This window comes from Gekko japonicus, unplaced genomic scaffold (assembly GCF_001447785.1).
Source record: "Gekko japonicus isolate JY-2015 unplaced genomic scaffold, Gekko_japonicus_V1.1 scaffold1188, whole genome shotgun sequence".
Lineage (NCBI taxonomy): Eukaryota > Metazoa > Chordata > Lepidosauria > Squamata > Gekkonidae > Gekko > Gekko japonicus.
The window spans coordinates 200,914-220,112 of record NW_015171539.1 but is presented as its reverse complement, the minus strand read 5'-3'; the positions used below and the strand labels follow the sequence as shown (position 1 = coordinate 220,112).

General features: G+C 49.6%; 1 protein-coding gene across 1 annotated transcript in view; it reads right to left on the bottom strand.

Annotated features, from left to right (window-relative positions):
- Positions 1–776: 776 nt before the first annotated feature.
- The window catches only part of LOC107117502 (ras-related protein Rab-1B), a 19,393-nt gene continuing 970 nt past the window's right edge, over positions 777–19,199 (bottom strand). Inside the window, exons 2-6 of the mRNA XM_015419636.1 lie at positions 17,633–17,705; positions 13,086–13,181; positions 10,717–10,812; positions 9,106–9,237; positions 777–2,534 (exon numbers count right to left, since the gene is read on the bottom strand). Of these exons, the coding sequence (XP_015275122.1) occupies positions 2,340–2,534; positions 9,106–9,237; positions 10,717–10,812; positions 13,086–13,181; positions 17,633–17,705 (592 nt within the window). The 3' untranslated portion in view covers positions 777–2,339. The remainder of the gene's footprint in view (positions 2,535–9,105; positions 9,238–10,716; positions 10,813–13,085; positions 13,182–17,632; positions 17,706–19,199) is intronic.

Here is a 19,199-nt window from a genome sequence, read left to right as displayed (position 1 = left end):
CGGAGCTCCGGCAGTAAGGAGCCCAGGGGGTGGACACATGCAACAAGCCCCACCCCTTGCTCCCAGCAGCCCTCAGTTTGGCCATGAGGAGCAAGAAGCACCGCCAAGGTAATTGCCGGGCCCCCCCCCCCCCCAGCCTTCAGGTACGAGCCCTCCCCTCCTCTGTGAGGGCAGATCTGCACATTCGTCCCCCCAATAGCTAGCAATCCAAAACAATCCAGTGGAGCCTGAGCGGTGGGTGTTGCCTTCTGACACACTTCCGGTGATGCCAGGGGGTGTGGCATATGCAAATAAGTTATGCTAATAAGCTCCTGCACCTCTTTTTCTACGAGATGACCCCTGGGCAGATGGATGCACTTCCCATTCAGACCCCTGTGGCTAGAGAGGAGGGCCCTGTGTTTCTGGTCTGCTGCTATTCAAAGGTAGTGGTTAAGAGTGCGGACTCTAATCGGGGAGAGCTGGGTTTGATTCCCCACTCCTCCACATGCAGCTGCTAGTGTGACCTTGGGTCAGTCACAAGTTCTCTCAGAGCTGTTCTCTCAGCCCCACCTACCTCACAGGGCGTCTGTTGTGGGAAGGGGAGACTGTAAGCTGCTCTGATACTCAGGGTGGGGCAGAAATCCAAGCTCCTCCTCTTCTTCCTCAGTCCCTCTTTCCCACATCCCTTGAAGGAGGAGCACAAAGACTACACAGCCAAGCCTGAAAATTCCTCATTCTGCAGAGGCTGGTTATGTTTTATTAATCCCCCCCCCCTCGTTTGTATTTTTAATTTCACTTGTGAAAAGGAGAGAAAAAAACAAAGCCGGCAAGCAAAAACCTTCCACCCACTGCCTGGCCCAGCGGGGTACCTGACGTTCTTTAAATAAGGGGAGGGGGAGGTGAAGAGACGGAGGGGGTCGAGCGGGGCGGTGCAGCAGGCGGCTGGGCAGGGGACGGGAGGGAGGGGGGGAGGGGACACACGGCTTCCTGGTGCTCAAGAGTCAACAGTACGGGCGTTCTCGGGAGCCAGGGCCCGGCCATAGGGGACGGACAGACTGCAGTTCTGGTCAAGGAAGGGCTTGCGAGGGGCCCTGCTGTGCCTGCGAGGGGCAGGAAGTTCTTTGGGGGGGGCGGGGGGCCATGTGACAAGTCGGCCAAGGTCCCAGGAGTGCTGCGGAGGGCGCCTTAAGAAGTGTGGAGAAGGGGCGGAGGTCACCCAGTTGTCTGATATACATTCATCCGCTCCGGAATGCAAGGGCCGGGAAGGCGCCATCCCTCCCTTCCCACAGGACCTCCCTGGCTCAGACTTGCGCTGTGGCGACCCACGCCTCCCACGGAGACTGCGCTCGGGGCAGGAATCTGTGCTAGCCAGGGGCCACGGCACCCCGCTCCCCCCCCCCGCTACAGACAAGCACAAAGTCCATCTTTGATGAGGATGGGAAGGGGGGGGTGGAGGAAGAAGGGATGGAACCAGGTACCCTGAGAGGAACGTTTCGGGAACAGCAGAGATGCGAGACGAAGGACGAGCGAAGCAGACCTCGAAAAAGGGCAAGGAGGGAAGGGGGAGCTCAAGAGGGAAGATGCCTGATCCCCGTTAACGGACGAGAGGGGGGGGATGCGGTGACTTCACGCGGGAGACGAATGTGAAGACGTCCACGGACTGAGCCACAGGGCCTTCCCCAGTGGGCCTGGAGGGAGGCAAACATGGAAACACGCCCCCCCCGGGTCCTTCGCTACCGCTGCCCATGGCCACCGGCCAACTGCTAATGGAGGGGGGGGGGAAGGGGAGCGGACAGAAACCCCGTCCCGTCCACAGCACAGCCATGGAGACCGGCAGGGCAGCAGACAACGGGTGACTGGAGGGAAACCTACGGACGCTCCGCCCCGGAGCAAATAAAAAAAAAAAATCCGGACAGGAGGAGGACTGGACGGTGGGGGGAAGTCGAGAAGGACAGAAAGGGAGCGAGTGAAGACAGAAGAACCGACCGTCGCCCCGGCCTTACCGATAGTGGGGTACGGCAGACAAGGACAAAATCCTCTCCCCCCCCAAAAAAACCCTGCGGGGAAGTTTTCGTACTGTACAGAGCCCGTGCCCCCCCACCCCACCCCCAGAGTTAAATGACAAAAAACAAAACCCAAAGAACAGGCTGAGGACGCTCAACGGCGCTCGGAGCAGCTGAGCTGGAAGGGGAGGGAGGCCCCGTCCCCCTCCGCCGAGGTATCATCCGGGAAAGCCCCCTTCGGAGGAGAAGAAAAAGCAGGGGAGGGGAGACCAGACAGTAGTCGGGGAGGGGCAGGCTCCCTTCTCCCCAGCCTGCCCCAGGCCCCCGCCCCCCCCAATCGTATGTCCCTCCTCCTCCTCAGCAGCAGCCACCGCCTCCTTGTTTGACCGGAGTGCTGTCGATTTTCAGGTTGGGTCTGTCTCCGCCGGCCGTCGCTCCGGGGCCCATGCGCTTCTTGATCTCGGCCGCCATGGTCATGAACGACTGCTCCACGTTGGTGGCGTTCTTGGCGCTGGTCTCCAGGAAGGGGATCCCGAGGGAGTCCGCGAATTCCTGCCCGAGACGGGGGGGGGGGGGGGAACAGTGGTGTGGTTAGGACAGGGAACACAGCGAGGGGCCCTGAAACCAGCCAAGAGCTCAGAAATGGTCAACCTGAGGGAATGCTTCTAGACCTCATGGTTGCAATAGGATTTCAAAAGCCTGACGGACAGAAACCGGAGCTATTTTCAGAGGGTAGCTGTGTTAGTCTGCAGTAGAAGCCGCAAGACTGGGGCATGACCTTTTGTCAAAGCTCCCTTCGCCAGCTCTGACTCTCAGAAGCGGATACCCCAAAAACCTTGTTGGGTCTCCAAGGTGCTTCTGCACTCGAATGGTGCTGGAGCAGGTTTCCTGAGAAGTGCTATTGGGTGGTCTATTGGGCCACCCTTCTCCACACGTTTGTCCACCTCCTCCAAGAACTCTAAAAGGTTAGTGAGGCAAGATCTTTCCTTACTATAAACCTTTGCTGCTATATCTATCAGGCTTATTGGTCTGTAGTTCCGTGGGTTTTGTCCCCTTTCTTATGAATGGGAACAATGATGCTTTGCTTCCAACCAGAGGGAATTAAACCTGTGCCATTAATTTGTGTAAAAACCGTAGCTAGCACAGGTGGCCACCATATGGGAAAAGCTTTATAAAAATCTGACGGGATCAAGTCTTCCCCCAGGTGATTTTCCTGAAGCCAATGAGTTAATTATACCTTTGATCTCCCTCTCCGAAACTGGGGCCCATTCAGGGAGGTCTGGGGTACCTAAGATGGATCTCTGGAGATCTTTCCTTACAGAACCCATGCTGATTCTTCCTCCATAGCTTTTGTTCATCAATGTGCCTACTAATTCTGCCTTTAATAACGGATTCTACCAACGTACTTGGTAGCATCATTAGACTGATTGGCCTGAAATTTCCCAAAACTCCTCTTTTTAAAGAGTGTTGGACTGGATGGGCCACTGGCCTGATCCAACATTGGCTTCTCTTAAGTTGTTATGGTCACTGTTCCCAACTGGTGTTATCACATTTATATCTCTCAACAGGTCTTGAGCATTACTTAGGACCAAGTCCAGGATCGCCTCTCCCCTGGTAGGTTCAGTGACCATTTGCTCTGTGGCACAGTCATTGAGAGTATCTAGAAACTCAGTCTCTTTCTCCTGACTTGAACGCATATTGACCCCAATCAATGTGTGGGTAGTTAAAATCACCTATTACAACACAATGATTTCATCTAGCTGCTTTCCTTAATTCCTTTGCTGTTTTTAAATCATCCTCTAGCCTTTGATCTGGTGGGTGATAACCAACTCCGAGAGTTAAGCTTCCTTTTGGGCACACTATTTCCACCCACAGCGTTTCTGTAAGTGAATCTATTTCTCTTACATTCTCAATCTAACTGGACTGTATACCCTCTCTGACATACAGAACCACTCCACCTCTGACGCCTCCCTTCCTATCCTTCCAATATAATTTATATCCATGAATCATTGTATCCCACTGATTATCCTCATCCTACCAAGTTTCTGAAATGCCCACAGTGTCTATGTTCTCCTCTGACACTAAGCATTCCAGCTCCCCCATTTTACCTCAGACACTTCTATAGCATTTGCGTATAGACATCTATAGTTTCCCAGACATTAGGCCGGCAACCTTCCTCCCGTGGCCTCTAGACCAGGGGTGTCAAACATGTGGCCCAGGGGCCGGATCAGGCCCCCGGAGGGCTTCCATCAGGCCCGCTGTGGAACTGGCCATCTCCTGCTTCCAGTTCTGCTGCTGCATCATAGCTTGCTTCACCAGACTCTCTCAATCGTTCAGACATTTCATGTTTTAACCTGGGTCCTAGACTCAGAACTGTGAGCATGAGATTTCTGTGGTGAATGTCAATAAATCAAAAGTAGGTTTGCAGCTTACAGAGCTAATGTTTGAAGCATGTTTTTATTTTAAGTAAAAAAAAACACCTTTGTGTTTGTGTTCTTTATAAAGTTTCTCCCTCCGCTACCTGGCATTACGTTTTATGACACACATGGCCTGGCCCAACAAGGTCTTATTTATGTCAGATCTGGCCCTCATAACAAATGAGTTCGACACCCCTGCTCTAGACCTTGCCAGGCAGTCAATATTGTGGCCAGCCCTCATCCATTTCCCTCTAGAACTGAAACAGCTTCCCCTTCATCTTTTTTGAGATGAGGCATCCCAAACCAGAGATATTTAATCTCCTTTTGCCTTTCCCCCAAGATTTAGTCTAAAAACCACTCTGCCATCTTTTTGATTTTAAGCACCAGCAGGACAAGTGGAGACTATTCTCTTTTGTACAGATCCTTGCTTGTTCCAAAAAGCAACCCAGTACCTAATAAACTTGAACCTTTCCTCCCTACACCATCATCTCATCCATGCATTGGGACTCCTAATTTGTGCCTGCCTAGCTGGCCCTGCGCGTGGAACAGGCAGCTCTTTTGAGAAGGCTACCTTGGAGGTCTTGGCCTTGAATCTCCTGCCTAGCAGCCTAATTTTTTCTTCCAGGACCACACAACTACACTTCCTCACATAATCAGTGCCAACATGTACCATGACCAATGGCTCCTTCCTAGCACTGTCTACCAGCCTATCTAGATCACACATAATATCGCACCAGGCAGGCAACGGTACGTGGGTTCACCACCCATTTATCTACATATCTAAGGATCGAATCACCAACTTGGAGACAGTGATCCATGCAATGGTCACCTCGAGACTGGACTACTGTAATGCTGTCTACATGGGGCTGCCCTTGTCTCAAATCCAGAAGCTGCAGCTGGTGCAAAATGCCGCGGCCAGGCTGTTGACAGGATATAGAGCTCGGAAGCACATCCAGCCAGTCCTAAAGGCATTACACTGGCTGCCAACACCATACCGAATTCGTTTCAAGGCGCTGGTTTTGACATTTAAAGCCCTTTATGGTCTGGGGCCTGCATACCTGAAGGACCGCCTTTCCCCATATACCCCCCCCCCAAGAGAGCACTGCGTTCAGGGGCCCAGAACCAGCTGGCTCTCCTGAGCTGTAAGGAGGCCTGGCTGGTGACAACCGGGGCCAGGGCTTTCTCAGTGGCAGCTCCGCTCTGGTGGAATGAGCTTCCAGTAGAGATCAGGGCCTGTAAAACGGAGCTCTTCCACCAGGCCTTTGGAGCCACCACCACTGCTAAATATCATCAATAGCGAACAGCAGTAGAACAGAGAGCCCCGTGCCCCTGGAATTTTAACAACGGTGCCAGTGCCAATCACTTCTACACTACCCGAAGGAGATCTGAGAGCCGATCATCTGGAGAGAGAACTGAATACGGCTGCCATCGTTAAAGCAACAACCACCACCAAGGACAATAATGCTAGCACGTTATGCCATCCATTGGGTGTAGTGCTATTTTAATGTGTTTTAATCGTTTTATTGTAATTTATGTATTGTTTATGCAAGCCGCCCTGAGCTGGCCCCGGCTGGGAGGGCGGGGTACAAATCTGACTGAATGAATAAATAAACAAACTACCAAGAGCCCCCCTCCCTCCCTGCCCAGGGATGGTTCCTTGGTGTGAAAGGATACCTGTTCACCCACTGTAGAAGGGGTCCCTTTTGAGGGAACATTCCCCCTTTTCATCGGCACGGTGCCCTGTTTACCCTTGACCCCCATGCTCCCTGACAGCTGGTGGGGCTGCCATTCTCAGGGTGGGACACAGGTCCCTGAGAGTTTTATCCAGGTACGTAACTGTCTTTGCTTCTCCAGGTCAGCCACCTTGGCCTGGAGGGTACAAACTCATTTCCTGAGAACCAGGAACTCCTTGCACCGAGCGCATGCCTGTGACTTCTGTCCAGTTGGCAGATAGTGATACATGTTACACTCGGTGCAATACGCTGGGTAGCCCCCAACCCCTCCTGCGGGCATTCTACCTTCATAATTGCCTTTTTATTATTTGTGTTTTTAGCCTTCTTTTAAAAGAAAAATTCCTGTTTATGTAGATTTGTTTGTGGAAAATGTGCTCACAATTTTAGGGTCATGGAGAGACTAGTGCCCTGGCTTCCTCACTCTGCTGAACTCGCATATCTGCTAAACTCGCCTGTTTATTCCCTCGTTCCAGACTCTGTGTCACTGGAGCAGGGCCTGCTACCTCGCAAAGCTGGGCGTGGTCGTAGGAACCCTACGTGAATAGCTTGGGGCAAAGGTCCACCCCCCTCCCCGTTGGAGCCAATCACAATGCTTGGGAACTAACCAATGAAGGAGGAGGATGAGTGACTCAGCCTCTGGTTGATTAACAATAGCTTTTGCTGAAAGGGAGCTGCTCACTCAGACCTCCTCTCTTTCTCAGATTGCCTATTACTTTGAATGCTAATTTAGTTTCAAATGTTAATTTAGCCCTTCTAGGCCTAGATTGGAGCTGCGGTGGCTTAAGTGGTTAAGACACTGAACTGCAGGCTGTGGAAGGTCAGTAGTTCAGCAGTTCGAGACCTGAGTGTGCCACATGACGGAGTGAGCTCCGTCTCTAGTTCCAGCTCCTGCCAACCTAGCAGTTCGAAAGCAAGAAATAGCAAGTAGATAAATAGGTACCACTTCAGTGCGAAGGTAACAGCGTTCCGTGTGCCTTGGTGTTTAGTCATGCCAGCCACATGACCACGGAAATGTCTTTGGACAGTGCTGGCTCTTTGGCTTTGAAACGGAGATGAGCACCGCAACCCTAGAGTCGGATTCGACTGGCTTTCGAGCAAGGGAACCTTTACCTTTAGGCCTAGATTAAAGGGGAGTCTAGCCAAATAGCCTCAGCAGTTACAGAGGTGCGTAACTGCTTGTTTTCTTGTAGGGGAAAGAAACACTCCTCCTTTAAAGAATGTGAGAATTAGCTTAAAATTTTAGATTTAGTTTAATATTGGACCCCCTGTTTTGTTTTTAAGCCCCAGCTATATTTAAACCCTAGATGCGGTTTCTTTTGTTGTTTGCTTTCCTTTTTCAAAAAGCTGCCTAAGGTTTAGCTTTATCTGTGAACTCACTATCCCTAATATCTCTGGTATTACTACTTTAATCTATAGGCGTAGTAAAGGTCCAAAGTGATATTAGAGCTTAAGATAGCCTTGTACCTTCAGTTTTAATCCTTGTCCTTTGTTTGATCCTCTGTTTAACCCTTCCTGTACTGCAGTAAAACTAGCCAAGGACCTCTGAGCCTGTTTAGAACTAAAATTAGCTACACGCAGGTGGTTTGAGCAGCTACAACACCGAGAAGTTAAATAATACTGTTAGGTTCCAACATTATGTAACTATTTGCCCTCCTTACTATTGGAACAGAACTAAAATTAGCTATACCTGAAGTTACAAAATGTTGGTACCTAAAGATATTTTTAACTATTTGCCCTCCTTACTCTTTAGGCAGCCCCACCCCTGTATACTATGTGGCCTGAGTTAGGGAAAAATGTATTTGAAATTACCTGTAAACCGCTCAGAGACCCTTCGGGGTCAGAGCGGTAAATAAACCGAATGTATAAATAAATAAATAAACAAACAAACCCTTTTCACTTAGGCTAAACTCGGCCTGTTTATTCCCTTGTTCCAGACACTTTGTCACTGGAGCTGAGGCACTTCATCACTGGAGCGGGGCCTGCTACCTTGCAGAAGTCAGAGCCTGCTTATTCTTTTCATCAGTTTGAACTTTTTGTTTATTTTTTGATGAGTATTTGTGTATATGCACGTGTGTGTGTACGGAAGTCATGGTTGACTCCTGGCGAAACCTAGTGGGGCTTGGCCATTTCAGAGAGGTGGTTTGCTATTGCCTGATTGGGCTTGACTGGGCTATCAGTTTACACTTTTTGATTGTTTTGAAAGCGTGTGCTTAGAAAGGGCCCAATGTTGAAAGGCAGGATATGCATTCCCTAAATAAATACAACTGTCGCATCTGTGACTTCAAGGAACGCAACACTTCCATCTAGGAAAAAAGGGGGCCAGCTCCATACTTTTAAACCACCCCATGGCTGGGAGGTGGATCCGAAGGCACTGTATTCTTGGTGCTGGGGGGGCAACAGTGGGAAGGCTCCTAGTGTCCTGGCCCCACTGCTGGACCTCCTGGTGGCACCTGGTATTTTTGGCCACTGTGTGACCCAGAGTGTTGGACTGCATGGGCCATTGGCCTGATCCAGCATTGGCATCTCTTATGTTCTTATCTTAACGCCCACAGAGCTGGGGAATCAATCTGAGAACAGAGAATAACCCAGACAGGAGGCTGCCTTGGAATCCCCAAGAATAAGCTCCGCTGAAGGAGGGGAGGAGAAAAAGCCCTGACCTGGGTGGCCCAGGCTAGCCCAACCTTGTCAGACCTCGGAAGCTAAGCAGGATCAGCCCTGGTTGGTACTTGGATGGGAGACCACCAAACGAAATCCAGGGTTGCTATGCAGAGGCAGGCAATGGCAGACTACCTCTGGACCTCTCTCGCCTTGAAAACCATACGGGGTTGCCGCGAGTCGGCTGTGACTTCACGGCATTTCCCACCACTATCCGCCAGAAGACCAAAACCACCCTCTGGAGGTATCTGAAAGGCTGAGACGGGGTGGGTGCGGATTGCTGCCCCTGAAATAAACCCCGGACCCCAGCCTCCGCACCTTGGCAGTCGTGTAGTCCACCACCTTCTTCGTGGTCAAGTCGCACTTGTTGCCCACCAGGAGCTTGTTGACATTCTCGCTGGCGTAGCGCTCGATCTCCTGCAGCCACTGCTTCACGTTATTATAGGATTCCTGCACGGGTTGAGCACAGAAGGGAGCAGGATGAGACCCAGGAGCAACCCTGACTAGCCGCCGCCCCTTTCTGTGGTGCACAGTTCCCGAAGGAGGAGCGAGACCAGCCAAGGAGGGCGACCGGACACAGAGAGCTGCATGTTTTACAAGTCCCTGCTCCAATATTTTTGGAGCTTAAACTATTTATAACTCTGCCGTTACGGGATGGGATTAAGTCGGAATCTACATACTGCTTCCCTTGCAAGGGGCGTACCTGTGTGGCCTGGCACGATGGGATGATTGGCTAACAAACGGGAAACCCCAAGAAAGGGGGAGAATTTCATTTGGATACGTACACAACGGCCACCCTAGCAATATTTTAAGAAGGAATCAGGAGGGCTGGAGATCTCAAGCCATTTTGGCCAAGTCACAGAAAGGCCAATGTCGACTTAGAGGGAGCCTGACCGGCCAAGTGAAGGGATCGGCAGCCCAGTGGAATTCCGTGAAGTTGATGCCAGGTGCAAAGCGGAGAGTCCTGAGAATTTCTGCATGAAGCGCATCACGAGCACCCGTCATTATGGGCATCTGCAAAAGGCACCAGGAAACAGACACTCTCCACCCCTTTCCACGCCTGAAGTTGCGACTCTGTTAATCAGAATGGGGGGGGGGGTCCCTCTCCAGCAAGAGTCGATTGGCATTAACTCCTTTGCCCCCCCCCCACTATCACAGGCCATGCTGTGTTTGCCCTCTTCATGCCTCACGAATGAATCTGTAGATTAATCCAAATGGCCATTAGAGCAGACCGAGCCCTGTGAGGAAAGGCTGAGGAACTTGGGGATGTCCAGTCTGGAGAAGGGGAGGCTGTGTGTGTGTGGGGGGGGGACATGACTTCTCTCTTGAAGTATCTGAAGGGCTGCCACTTAGAGGAGGGTGGGGAGCTGTTCCTGTCAGCAGCAGAGGACAGGACTCACAATAATGGGTTTAAATTAAGGGTGGAAAGATTACCGGCTGGATATTAGGAAAACCGTTTTGACAGTCAGAGTTGTGCCACAGTGGAATGGGCTGCCTAGGGAGGTGGTGAGCTCCCCCTCACTGGCCGTCTTGAAGCAGCGGCTGGACAGACACTTGTCAGGGATGCTCTAGACCAATCCTGCATGGAGCAGGGGGCGGGACTAGATGGCCCTCTGTGGCCCCTTCCAAGTCCATGATTCTGTTCTATGATAGGCAGGAGGGCAGATGATATAAGCGAAGAGAAACCTCTGGATTCAATGGCCTTTCAAAGTACAGCATGAGAAACAGCAGTTCAAGCTCAATATTCTGAACGTGAGCCATAGACCACATTCTGCGGAGACTGAGGAGGGGGCTGCTTTGTCCTCCCCACAAACCCTCTCCACGGCATCCAGTTAAGAGACGGAGCCACTTTCCACCACCACCCCCACCACTCCGGGAACTCCTCAGTCTTTCCTCACCCCGTTCCCCACTGTGCAGCTGTGGCTCTACCTGATCCGTCACGTCGTACACCACGATGATGCCATGCGCCCCTCTGTAGTAGCTGGAGGTGATGGTGCGGAACCGTTCCTGCCCGGCTGTATCCCACTGGAGAGGAAAGAGAGGATCGTTCAGCTCAGAACCACAAGGCTAAGTAAAGGTTTCCCTTCCTCGAAAGCCAGTCAAATCCGACTCTAGGGGGTGGTGCTCATCTCCATTTCCAAGCCGAAGAGCCAGCGCTGTCCAAAGAAGTTTTCCGTGGTCGGCATGACTAGACGCCGAGGCGCACGGAACGCTGTTACCTTCCCACTGAAGCAGTACATATTTGTCTACTTGCAATTTCTTGCTTTCGAACTGCTAGGTTGGCAGGAGCTGGGGCCAGAGACGGGAGCGCTCGAACTGGTCTCGAACTGCTGAACTACCGACCTTCCGATCTGCAGCTCAGCATCTCAACCTCTGAGCCACCGCGGCCCCATAAGGCTAGATACCTCAAATTGCATTATGCGCATGCGGACAGAGGTCTGTCTCCTTTAAATTTCTCTAGTGATTTAAGCACTAGGGGACAAATGGATCATCTCCTTCTCCCTCTCCCAGAATCAGTGACCAGCCCACAACAGAGCTAGGATTTTTGGGGGGAAGGAACCCGGGGGGGGGGGGGGGACGGACTGATGATCTCCCACATCTGATATTTCTTCTGAAACGTCTTCAGTGCTCTCATCAGGTTATCGTTGCCCACTGTCCACCAAATGCCCTATTTTACCTAAGAGGGACAACAATAAGCCATGCAGGAAAACCCAAAATGGAAGTGGAACGCCAAAGGTGCACCCAAACAGCCAGAGCACCATACCTGGATAAAGCAGCCCGGCCAAAAGCAAAGGCACACAACTACGAACAAGTGGTTGCAACATTAACACATACTAAGTTTGCAGCTGCTGAGGCCGGGTGGGAGGTGCTGATCAGATAGCTCGATCAGACTGCATTCGTGAAGTGTTCCTGGGAAACTTTGCTCTGTCTCTGTTTTATGATGGTTTCAAGAACGCTTTAGTCAAAAAAGGGAGCTTAGGCATGTCGCAGCCAAGCAGCAGCTGAAGCCCCAAACCACCTCTGGCAATTCTCTGACTCATGAGAGCCATCTGGGTTCATTAATGAACTGAACTCCAGCAAAGTTAGTCCTTTGGATTTGTACAGCCACCAAGAAGGCCAGAAACACAAAAAGAAGAAGAAGAGATTGGATTTATACCCTGCCCTTCACTCAGAGTGCCAAAGCAGCTTACAATCTCCTTCCCTTCCTCTCCCCACAACAGACACCCTGTGAGGGAGGTGGGGCTGAGAGAACTCTTTCGAGGACTGCTCTTGAGTGAGCAGCTCAGAGAACTTGTGACTGACCCAAGGTCACACCGGCAGCTGCATGGGGAGGAGTGGGGAATCGAATCTGGCTCTCCAGATCAGTTCGCTGCTCTTAATCACTACACAAAACTGGCCTCTCTTTTCCATCTCCAGACTTCTGGGTTATTTATCTATTTTATACCCCACCTTTCTCCCCAATGGGGACCCAAAGCAGCTTACATTTTTCTCCTCTCCTCCCGTTTTATCCTCACAACAACTCTGTGAGAGTGGGTGATGGCCCGAGCTTCCACAGCAGAGGGGGGGATCTGAACCTGGGACTCCCAGAGCCCACTCTGACATTCTAACACTACACTGGCTCTCCCAGTGTGATGATGAATTATGTAAAAGAAGAGATTGGATATATACCCCGCCCTTCACTACCCAAAGGAGTCTCAGAGCGGCTTACAAACTCCTTTCCCCTTCCCCTCCCCACAACAGGCACCCTGTGAGGTAAAAGAAGAAGAGATTGGATTTATACCCCACCCTTCACTACCCAAAGGAGTCTCAGAGCGGCTTACAAACTCCTTTCCCTTCCCACCCCACAACAGGCACCCTGTGAGGTAGGTGGGGCTGAGAGAGCTCTTTCGAGGACTGCTCTTGAGATAACAGCTCTTGTCAGGCTTGCCCAATGTCATCCAGCCAGGTGCAAGTGGAGGAGTGGGGAATCAAACCGGTTCTCCCAGATCAGAGTCCGCGCACTTAACCACTACACCAAAAAAATAAATTAATTAAAAAACCAATTTAAAAAAACCACTACACCAGACTGAAACATAAGCCCTCATCCTATTCTCTAGCCCACCTAAACCAGTAGTAACACTCAGACTTCAGTCAAGATGGGCAGCCGTGTTAGTCTGTCTGTAGCAGCGGAAAAGAGCAGGAGTCCAGTAGCACCTTGAAGGCTAACAACATTTGTGGCAGGGTAGGCGCTCTCGCAAGGCACCGCTCACTTCAAGCAGAACTCACACACAGAGCAAGTCGGTTGGCGGGAGACTCACAATTTGCAGTTTGATGGTTTTGCCGTCCAGCTCGATAGTGCGGATTTTGAAGTCCACCCCGATGGTGCTGATGTAGCTTTCTGTGTAGGTGTCATCCTGGGGAAAGAGTTCCATTCACAAGGTGGAGGCACATACAGGAGCCTTTGCTCTTTTCTCAAATAGGCAGGCACCCTCCCCTCCCAGTTTTCACATTTGCTCACAGGGACAAACAAACCCAGTAGGAGGAGCTGCGGCTCAGTGGCAGAGCATCTGTTCGGCATGCTGAAGGTCACAGGTTCAATCCCCTGGCATCTCCGGCTAAAGGGATTGGGTCGTAGGGGATGTGAAAGACCTCAGCCTGAGACCCTGGACAGCGGCTGTCAGTCTGAATAGACAATGCTGATTCTTCTTCCCCCCCCCCCTTGTTCTTTCTCCCCCCCCCCCCCGTAAATTTTATTCAATTTTCCATTTCCAACAACAAATAGAACAAACATGACCACCCTCTTATAGACCAATTTCAGTATTAAATGTTGACTGCAAAATATTCACTTCTATTTTAGCCAAAAGACTAAACACCTTTATAACTGAATACATTTCACAGGTCCAAGTGGGTTTTATGCCCAATCGCGATGTACTAGATAATACACATAAGGTTATCGACATAATAGATATTGCTAAACAGAACAAAGAACAAATGGTCCTGCTTTCTTTAGATATAGAAAAAGCGTTTGATACCTTAGAAATTTCGTTACCTACAAGAATCGTTATTGAAGATGGGTTTCGGCCAGGAATTTTTAACTGGCATTGATGCTATCTATAAATCGCCACAATTGTGTTTGAAAATAAACGGTATTTACTCTTCACCATTTAATCTCGAAAGAGGCACTAGACAAAGGTGTCCTCTTTTCCCACTACTCTTTGCAATGACAATGCAGATTCCTGATGGACCAAAACGTCTGATTCAGTGTAAGGAAGCTTCGTGTATTCAAGAGTGTAATTCAGACAACTCTGTTCTGTTTCTCTTCTTCATTTCAGTCACGGAATTTTGGGGCAGAAGGTTAGATTCCCCGGGACACCACACCACAGAGCGTGGGCAGGAAACTGCGTGGCCACAGAAAGCCCTGGGGGTGTGGAACTGCAAAGCCACGCTATGAACAAAGGGGCAGGATATTCACCAGAACCAGGATTTCCCTCACTGGGCAGTTCTAGAGACCTGGGCCCTCTCAGTTAAAACACAGGATGAGGCCCTAATGCATAGTTAGACCCGCCCGCAAGAACAAGACAACAACCGAAGATCCACTGCAAAAAGGGTGCCTGGTAGGGTAGTCACCACCCCTGTATGTCTGTGGCCCTAGGTTAAATTCTGTAAAATGTGATTAGCACTCTCTGTAAGCCGCCCAGAGACCCTTAGGGGTTAGGGCGGGACAGCAAATCGAATAAATAAATAAATAAATAAAATATCCTTTGGCCTGCATTAACTCCTCAGGGACTTGTTGGGTAGTGCCCCTTTCACACCTGAGCCTTCCAGCCACAGAGGCGGGGGTTCTGAACCTGAGACCCCTCTCTGGCCCACAAAACAGAGGCTCTTCCACTGAGTCACAGCCCTTCTGTGGATCCAGTCATGAACACCAAGCTTCTTCTACCAGGCTTTCCTAATTAGAAGAAGAGGAGATTGGATTTATACCCTGCCCTTCACTACCCGAAAGAGTCTTAGAGCAGCTCCCAATCTCCTTTCCCTCCCCACAACAGACACCCTGTGAGGTAGGTGGGGCTGAGAGAGCTCTTTGAGAGCTGCTCCTGAGAGAACAGCTCTGAAAGAACTTGTGACTGACCCAAGGTCACACCAGCAGCTGCATGTGGAGATGTGAAGGTCCGGGGGAGGGGGGAACTGGACAATTTGGGGGGGTTGTTTTTAGGACTCTCCCCCCCCCCCATTTTTCCAAAACTGGAGAATTAGGGGAGAACTGGAAAAGCCTCCTATGAAATATCTTCTCTTTTAGTAAGGCAAGGATTTTCACACTTAAAAATGCATAGCATGGAAAAAACAGTCAATTTTTCTCAGTAGATATACTGGGTAATTTAGGGGACCACTGAAAAACCTCATACAAAATACCTTCACTGGGGTGTGTGTGTGTGTGTGTGTGTGTGTGTGAGAAAAACCTTGTCTTACAAAGGATTTCACTCATTCCAAAGGTACAGCACGAAAAAAGCCTGAGGAAAAATTTGGAACTTGTGGAGAACACTGTGGGGAAAAAACTTACTTTAGACACACACAACATTTTCAAGAACTGTTTGTTGTTTAAATGTAAGTAATTTTGGCAATAATTAATATGCTATAATCATTAAACACATAATACATTGATAAAAAGAGTTCAGTGTTGTTTAGTTTAGTATTCAGACATGCTGGCAGTCCTACCTAGTGTGACTCTATGAGGGACTCTGTTTACTAAATAATTCATTTTCTACCTCCAACTTCCCCCCCCCCACCCCTCAGAGGGCAAACGTGGTAACACAAGGTATAGCAATTGGCAACTCTTTCTCAAGCACTGGGTAAATGTGCCATTTTTCGTCTAGCAACGATACTTCTACTTCTAAATTCCATAAACATGCCAAACAGCACAACTTTATACGCTAACTAAGTTATAAAGGATGCACGTATGTTGTTAAATCAGTGAAAGAAGTTTAGGTTTGAAAGGGAAGTAAACATTGCATGTATATTCCGATCTCCCCCCAAAGTTTTCATTTTTTTTCTGACAAAAACTGGAGGGGGTGGGGAAGAGGGGGGGTTTTCTCCCCAGGGGCTTCAAATTCTCTGGAAATTTCACATGTCTATTCCCTACCAGTGTGTAGTTCTGAGGAAAAGAGGGGTGGGCTGCCCAAGTGAGTGACAATATCACGACCACGCCGCACTGCATGGGTAGAAGGCAGAGCGGAGAGTCACGAGCTAGAAGGCTGCGCATTCGCTTTTATTTTTATTTTATTTATTTATTTTATTTAGGTATTTCTACCCTGCCCTACCCCGCAAGCGGGCTCAGGGCGGCTTACAGGGGCATAAGCCCAATATAAAATCATTAAAATCCAATAAAATCACAGAATACAATCAGTAATATACTATTAATAATAATAAAGTGCTTTAAGTTCTTTAAGTTCCAAGGTGGTCTGCAGTTGACTCTGCAGTTGGCTCCCACGAGAAATAACCCCTGCCAGCATTAGTTGTATCATACTGGCAGTATTAGTCCAAGCTAATCGGCTGGTCCTGCCGCCATGTAGTGCACCCTGCCGCCGGGCTATCAAGGGCGATCCAACTGAGATGGTATTTGGGAGAGGTACCAAGCCCGCAGGCTCTGTATTGTTGAGGGGTTGAACCCTGGCCCCTCCCTGTGTTCTCGGGCTGCAGCCCTCCAAGACCTCAAGCAGCCAAGTCTCTGACACTGACCTAGATGGAGCAAAGGGCCCGGAATAGGGTAAGGCAGCTTCATATAAGTTCCGAGTGCACTCCGTTCATGAAAGGTTATTGTGTGGCCATCAGTGTTCCCTTCCAAGCTGAGTGAGTGTGAGCTAGCTCACAGTTTTTTAGCCTCCGGCTCACACATTTTTGTCTTCGCTCAGGAAGGATGGCTCCAGAGCAAACTAATTTATGCCATAGCCAAATCGCTGGCTCACAACTTTAATGGCAGTCGCTCCCAAAGTAGAATTTTTGCTCACAAGACTCCACAGCTTAGAGGGGGCATTGGTGGCCGTGATGCTTGTTTTTCAGGAAAATCTGAACCTCAAATTTTCTGGAAACTGTCCTGGTTCATAGTTAAAGAACGTCAACAAAAATTTAAATAGTGTCAGCAAAGGAAGGCAAAAGCACCACATACAAGCCCTGGGGTTTGTCCTTGCTTTGTATCCCACGTTTAGTCCATCTGACTTTTTTTTTAAATTAAACTTTTTATTATGCTTTAACAGGAAAGTGCACAAATACATACAATATGAAGTAAACTTAACGTACAATACACGAATATTTGTGCACAAATCTTTTGTAGCTAGTAGTGCCATAAACTGAATTCTGTAAAAACTTTATAATAAAATAGTCTGATTGAATCAAATACTGCAGTCAACTTAGTCCATCTGACATGACTGACCGGCAGCACAATGGCCCTGACAACTGCAGAGTGTAACCTACATCACTGGAAGCGGCCCATGCCCCGGAATCCTCTGCAGTGCAAAATGGAGGTTCCTTGGGCAGACAAGTCAATGTAGAAAGGAATCCCTGAAGGAAAGTTTGAAATATTCTCAGCTATGCGAGGCCCTTTGAGTTTCCCACTCTGAGCAGAGAAAGGGAAAACACACACACACACACACACACACACACACACACACAGAGCTGCTTCGCACTGAACATTTTCGCACATGCGTGGCTTCCATGGCAAGGGATCAGAGATTCCAAGGGATTAGCCACAGGTCTTGTGCCCTTTCCTTTGGACTGCAATCCCCCAAAAACAGGCTTTAGAAAAATCATCGAGAGGCAGCTCAGATAGGCCTGGCAGGCAAGGCGATTCGGTTGGTCGGAGCACGATACTTACAGCAAACCGTAGCAAGAGGCAGGACTTCCCCACACCGGAGTCGCCAATCAGAAGCAGCTTGAACAGGTAGTCACTGGAAAAACAGAGGTGTCGTCAAGCAGCGGGAAACAGTCAGGCTACCTGGACCCACAAAGCATTTCTTTACCCCGTCACTTGGTCTACACATTAATGCTGGATGCTGCACTGGAATACTCCGGGGGAAGGGTCACCATTCCCCTCTAGAACACTCCAGTTCAAATATTCCAAGTCTCCCTACAGGGGCCACAAGCGATTCAGTCGCGCATCGGCGGGCTAGTCCTGATAAAAGACATTACATCAGTTGTGGTCTAGGGGGAATCTAGATTTCCGCTAAAACCGAAGCTCTCTTACAAAGCAGAAGAGAGCGAGAAGAGAGGCTAGCCTTAGGATCATAAGAAGTCTGAAGATGTGTCAATTATTATTCATGGAAGAACAGAGAGGACCACAAATCCTGCTCAGGCCCACCCACCAACACTTCGCCCGACAGCTTAATTGCCCTTACTGCCCTCTGCTGGCCAAGCCCATGCCCCCCCCCAACCCAAACGTATTTGCCATCCCAGAAACTGGAGCAATTCATAAGAAGAGAAGAAGAGAAGAAGAAGAGACTGGATTTATACCCCGCCCTTCACTACCCAAAGGTGTCTCAGAGCGGCTTACAAACTCCTCTCCCTTCCCCTCCCCACAACAGACACCTGGTGAGGTAGGTGGAGCTGAGAGAGCTCTTGACAGAAAGTGCTCTTGACAGAAACTGCACATAAGATGAGATCTGCATTTCACACATACACACAAACGGAATTTCAGAGCATAGATTTCTTTTGATACACCATTTAGACATTTTTGCTGAGGGTCAATCATGCCTTGAGGAGTATTTGAATCCTCCACTAGACCAAAAAGAGGTCATTAACTAGGAATCATGATGAACAGAAGACAGGACAGTTTGCAAGCCAAGATTATAACACCATGCTAGGCTATACAAATTTCAGCAGGCCGAGGGAGTCAGTTAATATGTGTTCACCAGACAGTCTTTGCTCTCCTGGGGTGGGGGAGATAGCAGCCCTTGGTTTACATTACCATGCTGTGCTTCGAAAGGCACTGGAAGGGGGGGGGGGTCTCCACCAATGCTCCCTCTAAGCTGTGAAGTCCTGTGAGCAAAAATTCTACTTTGTGAGCTACCGGCCTTAAAGTTCTGAGTGAGCGATTTGGCTGTTGCATAAATTAGTTTGCTTTGGAGCCATCCTTCCTGAGCGAAGACAGAAATATGTGAGACGGAGGCTACAAAACTGTAAGCTACCTCACACTAACTCAGCTTAGAGGGAACAGTGCTCACCACTACTGTGACAGATTCAGAAACACACCAAGTGCCTCCCAAGCCAGCATGACGGCAGGGAGCTAATCCTCTGCCTTCTCCTCCAGCTGTGAGCCAGAGAGGTCAGTTCACTCCTACCAGGCTGAACAGAAAGACCTTTGGAACACAGCAAGACATCTGGCTGCTTTAAAAGCATCTCTAATAGTCAGGGAGAGGGTCCAGCCTTCTCCATGCCCTACAGAG